Below are 12,267 nucleotides of genomic sequence, written 5' to 3'. Positions count from 1 at the left end.
TTTTTTTTTTTTTTTTTTTTTTTTTCTTTCTTAATAATTATTAATGACACTTGTAATTTTGTAAACATTATCTTTCCAATAAACGGTAGTCCTTACTCCATACCATTTATATACATAAAAAAAGTCACTTTCTCTTATATCATCTTTGATTTTTTTTCTTTTCTATAATTTAAACCATAAAATTCTGTCACTTTCTCTTCTCTTATCATACCCCTCTATTATAGTAACAAGAAACCACGTAAAACCTCATATTTCTTTTTCTTCATCGGGTGAAAGTGAAAGATAAACCCTCCTCAAATAACTCAATACCCTCCTCGACACACACGTCTCTATCTTCCTCTCTGCGCACATTGTCTCCATGTTCACTACCGACACCGCCCTCACAAGTTGTAGCCTTGTAGGTCACAACTTCACAACCACAAATCTCTCTCTTAACTCTTATGAGTCAATAGAGATGGCTCTACATATAAACCTGCTGTCGATACCATATTTATATAATAATACAAGTATTAGTAAAATATATATGTTTTTTTTTATTTAAAAATCACTTCTTTCCATGCACTATATATATCTATATTGTTAAAAAAAAAATACACACTTGTTTCTGTATAATTGGAATCTTAAAGAACGTTGCATTGTTTTTGTTTTTTGTATTTCCAAAAATCACTAACTGTCACTGATCATTAAGCTTAATTAGCTTCCGTTATTTAGTGATGAACAAAAGGCGCAGGACTTGGCTGTTGAACCAGACACTCACAGCCATGCTTTTCTTCGTGCTATCCATCTATATCTGCTTCACCACCATTCAATCATGGGCCTCCTCAAAACCCACCAAGCCCATTAGGCCCAATATTCTTCTTCCTCCCATTTCACCCGACACTTCTTCTTCTTCTTCTTCCTCCATGCGAGTCAAAGTTTACATGTACGATGATCTTCCGACAAAGTTCACCTACGGCGTTGTCGAACATTTCTGGACAGCACATGGTTTTGCTGACGTGGCAAAGTCAACGCTCCAAAAACTCAAGTACCCGAGTCACCAGCACTCCTTGGAGTGGCACTTGTTGCTGGACTTAACCCGACCCGAAAATGAACGAACCGGGTCTCCAGTCATTCGGGTCATGGATCCTAACGAAGCTGACTTGTTTTACGTGCCGTTTTTCTCTTCTTTGAGTTGGGTTGTGAGCAGGACCCATTCTGCGAACGGGTCGGGTAAGGTCAAGAAGTACTCGGATTCGGAGACGCAGGAGGAGCTGGTGACGTGGCTGGAGGGGCAAGAGTATTGGAGGAGGAACAAGAGGAGGGACCACGTGTTGGTTTGCCAGAATCCGAATGCGTTGAACCGGGTCATGGATCGGGTCAAGAATGCCGTGTTGTTGGTCTCGGATCTCGGGCGGGTAAGGCCCGGCCATTCCTCGTTGGTTAAGGATGTGGTGGTGCCTGACTCGCATAAGATTAGTGCCTATAATGGAGATGTCGGCGTTGAGGATCGGAAAACGTTGTTGTTCTTCATGGGCAATCGGTTTCGCAAAGGTAATTATTTAAATTAAATCAATTTTTCTTCTTGGGTTTTTATTTCTTTTAAATATTATAATTATTGAGTTGCTTTTAGATTTTAAGTTTAACCAAAAAAAAAAAAAGTTGCTATTGGATTATTTATTAGTTGTTTAATATGATTTTTATTGGACTCAGTTAAGCATATCAATATAGTTTTTATGTTTTTTGAGACAAGCATACCAACATAGTTTGGTTCACTGCATTTAGAGATTAATTATTATTATATATACACAATGAATCAAAGTGTATTTGTTGAGGTTGAGCTTTTTAGGGAGTCAGACTAGTTAAGCAACTTTTTGCTACTTCTGAATGCAGTGGGATAAGAATTTTTGTTCATCATGAATTGAAATAAATATGTGATTTTCCGAATACCCCATAAATGATCTGAATACAAAGAATGATCTCTCAAAGTGAGAAATACTGAAGGAAATTAGGCCAAACTAGACGCTTTTTGTAGTTGTTGGAGCTAGAATAGGACCATTCTCCAAACTTTGGCAAGCAAGAGCAGTGTTGGATAGTCAGTATACAGCCTTCCTCAGCTATGGAATTCAATTGTTTGCCTTGATGTGTTCTTTTCCTTCCATTGAGTTATTAGACTTTTGAAAGAGATAGCTTCCATTACAGCTCCGGGATCCAATGCTTAACAAAAATATATTTTACTTTTGACTGATTCAGTTGGACTTGCATGAGTGCATCACCTTAGATGAACCAAATTGGTAGTATTTTTCTGCTGATACGATGAGTGAGAGGACATTTTGGAAACATTTGATTCTGCTTAGCATCTGACTTGTGGAGGACATGAAGATTTTTGTGATACTAGTCACCTGATGATAATGTTCACAAATCACAATAATGATGGTGACATGGCAGCTGCATATTCTTTATGCATTGAAATTTTCCATAAATCTTCTTTTAATAATTTGTCATGACATAGAACCTAATATGTAGAGAATCAGAGATCAAAGTGTGCTAGTAACACCAGCTTCCTAAGGTTAATTATTCTCAATTTAGTTCTTGTAATTCAGGTGAAGCGAAACTTTGAGTACAAAGATCCAAATGGGACAGTGAATGAAGTCTGGCGCCAAGTATCACAGAAGCTCCCCTTGATTAAACTGATGATCAGTTGTGACAGAAGGCTTGCCACAATGCATGTGACTGAGCCAGATTGCTCTGCATGTCACTGTTCAAATCAAAGTGGCATTGCTACCACCCGATGATGCTGCCTTCGACAATGATTCTGGAACTTTATGCCTGCCTAAAGAATCAAAGTCTTTTGCATATTGAGAGCAAGTGCATGGCTTTTCTTCAGCAAGGAGAAGATCAAGAAATTTTAACTGTATAAAATAACTTTTTTCACCAGAACTGAAGGTAGATGTGAATATGGAATCCCTTCCATTTACGGGGTTTTTGAATTTTGGGTTTCCTTACACTTTTCTTTCTTTGGATACCTCACTTATTTTCCCCCCTTCTCCCCCACACACACACTCGCTCTTTCCCTCTCCCCACTTTGTATCTTCTTTTCTATCTTGACACAAACAAATTTAGCATCTGGAAACTTGGTTGTATGTACTTGAAATGTACATGATAGAGATTACAAGGATCACGTTTATGTTGATTCTTTTATTTGAGCCGTCATAATCCTTTAGTGTTCAATGTTTAAAAATAAAATAAAATTCAGTCTTACCTATGATTTATAAGGTCTTTATCATATATATCCCTCTTTGTGTGTGTGTGTTTTTAATTACTATTATTTTGAATGAATTTGCATTCTCCACTAAGAGTCACATCTGCTTTGCCTCCTGAAATTAGGATTTATCATTTACGTAATGGTCTTAGGCTCTAAATTGGAAGAAGGCCAATTGATAAAATTTTTGAATTGTAGTGAAATAAAATGACAAGATTTCCACATCACATCTTAGTTTAAGAGAAACTGAGATAGAAAATGTCAAAAGTCGATAGACTCATCTACAAAGTGTTTTTTGAGAAACGCTTTGAGGATTTGTTTCTAGAAGTTAGTGACTCAGTCAAACAAGAGTTTTTCCGCTAGCGGTAACGGTCTATTGTTTTTAAATGGTAAAAAAAAAAAAAAAAAAAAAAAAGTCTTCCATCTCCTGAAGAAACCGCGGATCAATAGTTGCCAGGAATTTTCCTATGAAGTCCATTCCTTCTCTCTTTGTTTTTATGAAGTTACCCTCATTGTTGTGAAACCCCTCCAATGGTCCCTCCCTCACAGTTTTTGTCACATTGATTAATGATTAATCTTCCATTTCCTTTTGGGTTATTTGATGGCATCCATTGCACCGCGTTCTTCTGATCCGAATTCCATCTCTTCGCTCTTTCCAGCAGCCAAGTCTGAGTCTGGTAGTGATATTTCATTATCTAATCAAACGCCTTTAAACTTCTCTCCTTCCATATCATTCTTCTTTCCACCATACAACTCTCTGTCAAGTTCTGTATCTTCTCAAACCAAACACTACTCTCCTTATTCCATACCATCAATTTTTCCACCCACACAGTCTCAGCCAAATTCATTAACTAGTGAAAGACCATTTCACGAATTAGCTCATTCCATACCCTCAATCTTCCGGCCAAACTATTCCTATTCGCCTCCAAATGAATCAACCCGGTATCACCATGATCAGAATACATCAAACAAAAGCAAGTTGAGGCATGATGAGCCTAATATACCTCGCTGGCAACCAATTAAATTTCACATCTCTGACAAAGAGGACGAGAGGAAATTCCCACAAGAGGTTGAAGCAGTGTTCAAGAAGGCCTGCCGCGAGAGGTGGACCTACGCTATCTACTGGGAGTTAGACTGGCCATCCTCTCCTTGGTCGCGCACTTTCAGTGCTGCAAAAGGGTTCTACAATGTGGACGAGGATGATCAAAAGTTTAAAGACAAGGCTGTCTCGTTCTTCCAGCTCAGGAGATCATGGCCAGGCAGCATCATACATAAACTTTTCAGCACTTCGAGTTCAAAGCCCCTTTGGCTTGTTGGCGACACCCTGCTAAAGTCGAGGCATTACCGGGCTCAACAGGGCCGGAAGGCTGGACTCCAGACCATGTCTTGGATACGCGTAGCGCATGGTGTCATGGAATTCGGCTCAACAAAGGTAATTCACCAGTTCAACAGGAAAAAAGGTCGTGTGTTCCCACAGCGACACGCACAAAATGTGGACCTCACCAATACCATAAGAGTCATGTCTTGGATACGTGCGCTGCGCTGCGTCAAGGAAGTAAATCAGGCCTGCACTCAGTCAGATTTATTTCCTATCGAAAACCATGCAGATGCAGAGATTGCCGAGCTGGTATTAGAACGACTAGATTGTGTGAGAAATATAAGCTGGAATCCAGACCATGTCTTAGATACGCTTAGCACACAGTGCCATGGAATTCGGCTCAACAGAACTAATTGACTGTCTCAACAAGGCCATGGGAATCATGTCTTGGATACACTCAAGATTTATTGACTAAAGTATAATTTTGCCTCTTAAAAGTTTTGGATTGTATTTATTTTGACCATTTATGTTCCAAAATTTACATATGGGCTCTTCATGTTTGACTTTGTTATTTGTTTTCATATTGAGACTGCCCATTTCTATTAGTAATCTAACTGTCTATAATATGTTTTTTTGCTTACAAAATTGAAATTCCTTCATTCCACTAAAATATAGAGCAATTTTTAGCTATAGTTAATGGTCTTTTGCAGCCAAGAGATTTTATAAGCCATCAGAGTTGCAGAAGTTTCTTGACAAAAGATGTTTGGTTGCAAAGCAATATTGTCTTGACCGAGATTTATACTTTGGTGGCCTCACTAGCTGATTCTGCATTTGTAGGTTGGATAAGTCCGTGGTTTGTATTTTCAAGTACCTGAAAATTAAGAAAATGTCATAATGAAACATGGAGCACCAGTACACATTAACTATCAGAGTTTAGATTCACAAGGTTTGCACTCATCAAAGTTCTGCTTTAATCCTGACTGTTCCACGCCTGTTTTGGGCGACCTTTTGATGCTATACTTAGCATGTGTGTCCTAACAATAGTAGTAAGTTACAGAACTGAATTGTCTTTTGAAGATCTCATTGACTATGGAGAGATTGTAATATTTGTAGATTCCACCTCTGCTGTGAAGCAGGGATTTTTAGTTACAATGTTGAGAAATGTCACCACAGAAAAATTCTGGAATACCAATGAGAGTTGAAGCTGGTAAGTTCTATTTGCATAAATTTTACAAAATTTCTTTAAGATGAGGGTACTTAAATAGTTAAGGGCCTGTTTGGTTTCAAAAAGTGGTGTATCCACTTTTCATTTTCTTTATTCTATATTCAAGTCTTGAATTTGAATATAGAAAAAACACTTATTTTCACATTTGGTAATATTTGGTAAGTTGTTTTGAATACATCATTTGGATATAAAACATACCCGAGTTTGGTCATGTTTTCTATTAAAAAAAATAATAACTTTTCTCATCCACACACATCACATCACTAAAAAAAAAGTAATTTTGTGTTTTCATAATATTTATGAATATGTCATTGTATTCGTATTCATAGAAAACAAAAACACTGAAAAATTGTATTCATTTTTTGTATTCAAATCTAACTCTTAGAATATTGAAAATGAAAATTGAATACAAATGCTAAAACCAAACCAGTTTTTTAGTGGTGAAACTCACTAAAAATTGAAAATAAAAACAAAAAACGGTGTTTTTTTTTTAGCTAACCAAACAGATCCTTAGGATCTATATTTTTTCATAAGAAGTCATAGCATAGTAGAATGCAATTTCTAGACCATCGCGCACTCTTGGTGCAGTGATCACTCCATACATATAAGTGCTTATGGGGTGTAGGAATAAGGGGCAGGATTCAAGTCTCTAGGAGGGAGTTTCATACACATATACAATTAAATTAGGTTAGAGTTGAAATTCTATTTTGTATTAAAAAAAAAAGAAAAAAAAAAGAATGCAATTTCTGAGGAAATAAATATTCTAGTTTATACAAATTTTATCACTTGATTAGTAAATTAATTATGACGTAAAGAACATGAAGGTTGAAATTGACTATAATGAATTTCACATTTAAAAATGTTCTCAAGATTTACTAAGAAACTAACTTGAATGGTTTAGCACGCTTTTATATGCAACAACTAACTTAAAATTACCAATCATATTTAAGATTTGCACATGCTATGACTCACCTAATTGGCACGATTTCTGGTATACTTATTCAAATCTTCTTGACCAAAGCAATTGAATTCTTGATTTTAGTTGTTTTGTTTGGCATGTACAAACTGTGACAAATAGTTTGTATGCAACAAATTTAATCTTTCAAAAGTATTTTCTAAGAGACGTGTCAATTGAACAACGCAAGAAAGACTCAAATCCTACCCAACTCTTTTGAATGGATCGTTCCACCTAAACCCACAGGTCAAAGGGGAATCGTGGGAGGCAAATGCCCCCTTTGACCTCCCCAAAAACCCGACGTATAATAATGCCTACAAAGCAATTTGCCCCTCACACAAATAAGAAAATCTCTCGTCTGTTAATTAAAAGCCCATATATCCATATAACTGCATATTACTTTTATACGTCATTTTACAATTAAAATAAAGTTCAATGGGTCGCACCTAAGACTGCAAGTTTTGTGCTTTTGAATTTTGATAGGTTTCCATGACTTTTAAAAGTTTGACATTTCTTAACGCAATTCAAAGATAATTAATGCTACCAATACAACTTTTTTTAAAACGAATTTTACCTTTGTTAAAGGAACAATGCTACATATACAATATTTTACAACTATTGAGTTTTAAGTTGCTATTAATTCTTATTTGGGTCAACCAATCACATTACTCAATTGTTTAACATTTTACAACTAGCCAACTTAGTGATTATGAAAAATTTTGTGCAAAATATTTTAAATTTTAGACTCATTGTTGTTAAAGCGGTCTATTATAAATGGCAGAGAAAAAAAAAATGATGGTTTCATATGTTTCACTTGCATCCGCCACTCACAATCAATCACTTTAACAATTGTGAAATTTGTTGTAAAAAGAGTTGTGTAGATAGTATTATTATTCAAAATCTAAATTAGCTTGTGAATATACTAACTCCCCTCTTAGTGGGTTCATAATCATACTTAAAAAAAAAAATCCTACTTATATCCTTATACCCTAGCCTCCACACTTTTTTTATTTTTTTAGCATTAAACTTAGTGTTTTTTTCTATAGATACAAATTTTAACCTCTTAGAAGAATAATAAAAAAAATGTTGAATTCTATATTTTTTTTAGGAGCATTCAAGATGGTGAGGATACAACTTTGTAAGCACATTGTTATATTCTTAACACTTTCACACTAATTTATTATAAAAAATCAAATTACTTATTTTAACTTTATGTATTTATAATAATCTTTTAACTAGGTTGTCATTTAACTATGAATTGATTACTTTTGTTTTCTTTTATTTTAATGATATGAATTATATATTTGTGTTAAATTGAGATTATGGAATTGTTGTGAAATATTCTCCATTCACATCGCGGATTTCTATAACGTTAATAGGAAGCCTATATAATAGCTCATTAAATATGACTTTTACATTGGTTGTAAAGTTATGACTGTTTAATAACTTGATTGAGACAAGTCAATTTGTGTGAGCCCACTATTTTGGAGTTATTTACAATAATGCCACCAAGTTTAGTTTTATTTTTTATTATTTTTATTCTAAAAATGGGTCCTTTAGTGGTTTTCATAAACCTATTTCACACTAAAATGTGAAAATATTTTTTTTTTTTTTTTTTTTTTTTAAAATTTTTTTGGTAAGAGAAAAATGGATAGAGAGGGTAACCAGTGTGGCTTCCCTATCTAAGCTTAACTATAGTTACACCCTAATTGCTTTTGGGCAAGACTCTATATTCTATGTCAGTTAAGTTAGGTAGATCGTTTAGGACGGAGATGAGATATAAGGAGTACTACTACATAGTTAGTTGTTTGAGGCTCAAACCCAAGTGCTGAGACTTGTTAGCCCAATTTTTTACCAATTAAGTAACCTGAATGTGTTGGTAAAAATAGTTTTTGAAAACAAGATTTAAAAAATAAGCACTTGGAGCAAATTTAAATTAGGCACAGAAAGCTAGCAAGCACAACCCACATGTTTGGGCTGAACCAACACATGGGGATGACTGAAAGAAGAAGATAACCTCGAGGCCTGTCAACATGGATAGAGAAACCTATAAACCAAATTGATGGTATTGGCCATTGAGGCCCACAAAAATTGCAACAGCCTAGCTACCTAAGGTCCATGGGTGGAACAACATCAAAACCGACAGACCTGAGGTTGAGGTGGTTTCCAAATTAATGCTATTTCCTGGTATTCTTTCTTCAGTTTGTTGGCTGTCAATGACAGACTTTTCTACTAGATCCTGCTGGTTCCACACCAGCATCACGCCGACCTTTTGATTACCTTTTGAATTGAATTGCCTTTTGAAAATGTCATTGACTATAGAAAGATTGGTATTTGAAGATTCCACATCCGCTGTAAAAGCAGGGATTTTTAGTTACAATGCTGAAAAATGTCACCACAGAAAGGATTCTGGAATACCAGAGAGAGTTGAAGCTGCTAAGTTCTATTTGCATAATTTTCCAAAGTTTTCTTTAGGACAAAGGGTACTTAAATAGTTTTTAGCATCTCTATTCCTCCATTAAAAGTCATAGCAGAGTAGAATGCAATTTCTGGGGAAATATAAAATCTAGTTTATACAGATTTTATCGTTTGGTCTGTAAATTACTATTTTTAACTACAGACTTAAGAAGAAGAAGGTTGGAATTTACTAAACCGAATGTTGACTTTAAAACTGTTCTCAAGATTTACCAAGCAACTAATTTGAATGGTTTAATTTAACATGCTTCTATATGCGGGGAATAACTTGAAATTACCACTGTTATCTAATATTTGACTCACCTTAATATGCTTTTCTGTACTTAAATAGTTGAGCATCTCTATTTTTCCGTAAGAAGTCATAGCATAGTAGAATGCAATTTCTGGGGAAATAAATATTCCAGGTTATACAAATTTTATAATTGATCAGTAAATTAATTATGACTTAAAGAGCATGAAGGTTGAAATTGACTATACCAAATTTCACATTTAAAACTGTTCTCAAGATTTACCAAGCAACTAACTTGAATGGTTTAGAATGCTTTTATATGCGATAACTAACTTAAAATTACCAATCATATTTAAGATTTGCACATACTATGACTCACCTTGATATGCTTTCCGTACACTTTATTCAAATCTTATTGACTAGAGCAACTAGAGGTTAAGATTTTAGTTGCTTATTGGAGTGTGTGCAAAAACTTTGTAAAATAGTTTATGCACAATAAATTTAATTAACCCTTCGAAAAAATTTCCCAAGAGACATGTCAATTGGATAACACCCCTTCTCCCCAAAATACCCCATATAATAATGCCTACAAAGCAATTTGCCTCCTGACATTTTCATTCATGTTAATTTTTCCCCTCACACAAATAAGAAATCCTCTCTATGGTGAATGAAAGCGTTAATCCACTTTGGTTCATTCTGGTCCACTTGGTCTATTTGGTCCACTTAATCCAATTCTATTAATTTGGTCTATTTTAGTCCACTTTTATCTATTTGATCTAAATCGGTCTATGAAAATTTATTATTATTATTATTATTATTATTATTATATTGGAAAATGGTAGTCTACGGTCACCAACCCCAAAAGTGGGGTATATTGGATTCGCTTATAATGAGTCAATCTGCCATCACCACGTATCCAAGGCATAGCAAGCATGTAGCCATTAGTTGTGGTTCATGTGTCAAAGATAGTGGATGAAAGTGATAGCAAGATCAGTCATGGACCATTACGACACTACAGTGGAAGCTCTTTTCCTACCTCTTCTTTCTCTCCTATCTTCACTGTTTTCCTTCTTTTTTTCTCCATTGTAACACAATACCTCCATTGTATCCATTTTCAGAAAATGGTGGAATATTCGACTGGTTTCTATCTATGGTTTTCTCCCTCTCCCAACATAAAGGTTTTCCACATTAAAAAATCTGTGTATATTTCTGTCACAACTTTACTCTTCATTTTCTTGCAAACACAAAAGACACAACTTTTGACAAAGATGATGTGTAAATGTGCTATTAAGGATTTTGAGATCTTTACAAGATAATCTCCAAAAATCTTAACTTGCACGTACGGGTTGAAACCGAATTGAGGTGAAATGTAAAAAAAAAAAAAAAAAGTGAGTGCAATATATATATATATATATATATATATATATTTTTTTTTTTGGTTGAGAAAACCATAATGCATGCACATCTACCCCAGCTGCCCGAGTGACTTGTCTACTTGCTTGCTAATGCTCAATCCTTATGAGAGATTATTTTTGCATTCCTTGAAAAGCGTAGCAAAGAGATGATACATATAATTTATTGTTCTCTCACACTTATTAATGTACATCTCATATACGACATAGCATTTATAATCTTATGTCCACATATATATATATATATATATATATATATATATAATTGATATACATATTTAAAATAAAAAATTGGTGATGTGTATGAATGATATACAATAAGTTCTATATAGATACTAGATAGTGATTGACCAAAGCTTATTCTTTTTTCTTTTGCTGAAACCCAAAACTTATTAATAGTTGTGGCATCTCATAGTGTGAGAGAACCAATTCTCATTAAAAAGAGAGAGAGAGAGAGAACCAATTCTCATATTTCTATATAGATAATATCTGATGCTCTCACCTCTTAGCAAGAATTAATGTGACGAACTTGAGCTTTCATTTCTTCTCAAACAAAAAAAATTCTCAAAAAACAAAATTTCTTCTAAAAAAAAAAGCTTTCATTAAATGGCTAGCTTCGCTAAAACTAAGATAAGCCCTAAATAGATAATTAACTCCACTATTTTTTGAGTAAACAGTAATACTTATTAGAACATACATGAAAACAGTAATATTGGTATTTTGACCAAATTTATAATACATTACATAACCAAAATACAACTACAAAAGGGTTTAACATTTGTAGTTGTAGACTGAGGTTATAAATAGCAGACACTAGACACACAACCAATGTGGGATAAACATCCATATTTTTTTTTTGAGTAAACAGTAATACTTATTAGAATACACATGAAAATAATAATATTAATGTTTTAAACCGAATTTATAACACACTAGTCGCTAACCCGTGTTATGCACGGAAAAGTTTGGCAATTTTATTTTAATATATTATACATATTTGTTTTCTTTATTAAGTACTAATAAATCAAAAAATGTCAATTAATTTCATATTAACATGATATAATATTATATATGTTATCTCTAGATAATATATGAACAAATAAATCAAGGTTAATAGTAACTTGATAGTTATTTCATATGTTAATAGAACAATTTCCTCATTAAAATTGCAATAATATAACAACAAAAATCACATACAAATAAGTACAAAAATAATTTGTTTATGCTTGTATGCTTCCACTTCTCATGGATGGAAATCTTTATTACTGTATACGGTTGTATCTCTATATTGCTGTGCATTCTACAGAGGGATTATATTTTTGTATGATGTAGTCTCATTTTTCAGCTCAAGGCAAAGTTAAACATGGCCCCAAAGAGTAACAAAAAGTTGTTTTTAGGCCCTTAGCAGTGTTCTT

The 12,267-nt window shown here is 34.0% G+C and overlaps 2 protein-coding genes across 3 annotated transcripts; both read left to right on the top strand.

Moving 5' to 3' along the window:
• Window positions 1–576: 576 nt before the first annotated feature.
• Window positions 577–3,192, top strand: LOC126706123 (probable arabinosyltransferase ARAD1). Of its 2 annotated transcripts, none has more exons than XM_050405425.1 (2): window positions 577–1,530; window positions 2,580–3,192. In XM_050405425.1, the coding sequence occupies exons 1-2, from the start codon at window positions 714–716 to the stop codon at window positions 2,594–2,596; spliced, it is 834 nt and encodes a 277-aa protein (XP_050261382.1). In that variant the 5' UTR covers window positions 577–713; the 3' UTR covers window positions 2,597–3,192. The 2 variants fall into 2 exon arrangements, with proteins under 2 accessions (XP_050261382.1, XP_050261380.1); XM_050405423.1 differs by having other exon boundaries at window positions 579–1,530; window positions 2,566–3,192.
• A 157-nt stretch (window positions 3,193–3,349) lies between these two features.
• LOC126706122 (uncharacterized) lies at window positions 3,350–5,766 on the top strand. Its single transcript, XM_050405422.1, has 2 exons — window positions 3,350–5,032; window positions 5,394–5,766. Exon 1 carries the CDS (start codon window positions 3,840–3,842, stop codon window positions 4,971–4,973), a length of 1,134 nt encoding a protein of 377 aa, XP_050261379.1. The 5' UTR covers window positions 3,350–3,839; the 3' UTR covers window positions 4,974–5,032; window positions 5,394–5,766.
• Window positions 5,767–12,267: the final 6,501 nt, after the last annotated feature.

This window comes from Quercus robur, chromosome 11 (genome assembly GCF_932294415.1).
Source record: "Quercus robur chromosome 11, dhQueRobu3.1, whole genome shotgun sequence".
Taxonomy (NCBI): Eukaryota; Viridiplantae; Streptophyta; class Magnoliopsida; order Fagales; family Fagaceae; genus Quercus; species Quercus robur.
The sequence above is the reverse complement of the archived record's forward strand: the minus strand, read 5'-3'. Positions and strand labels throughout refer to the sequence as shown.

Coding starts and splice junctions, on each gene's coding strand:
- LOC126706123 (XM_050405423.1), top strand. CDS start 714: ATGAACAAAAGGCGCAGGACTTGGCTGTTGAACCAGACACTCACAGCC. Junction 1,531..2,565: donor GGGCAATCGGTTTCGCAAAG/GTAATTATTTAA, acceptor TTCTCAATTTAG/TTCTTGTAATTCAGGTGAAG.
- LOC126706122 (XM_050405422.1), top strand. CDS start 3,840: ATGGCATCCATTGCACCGCGTTCTTCTGATCCGAATTCCATCTCTTCG.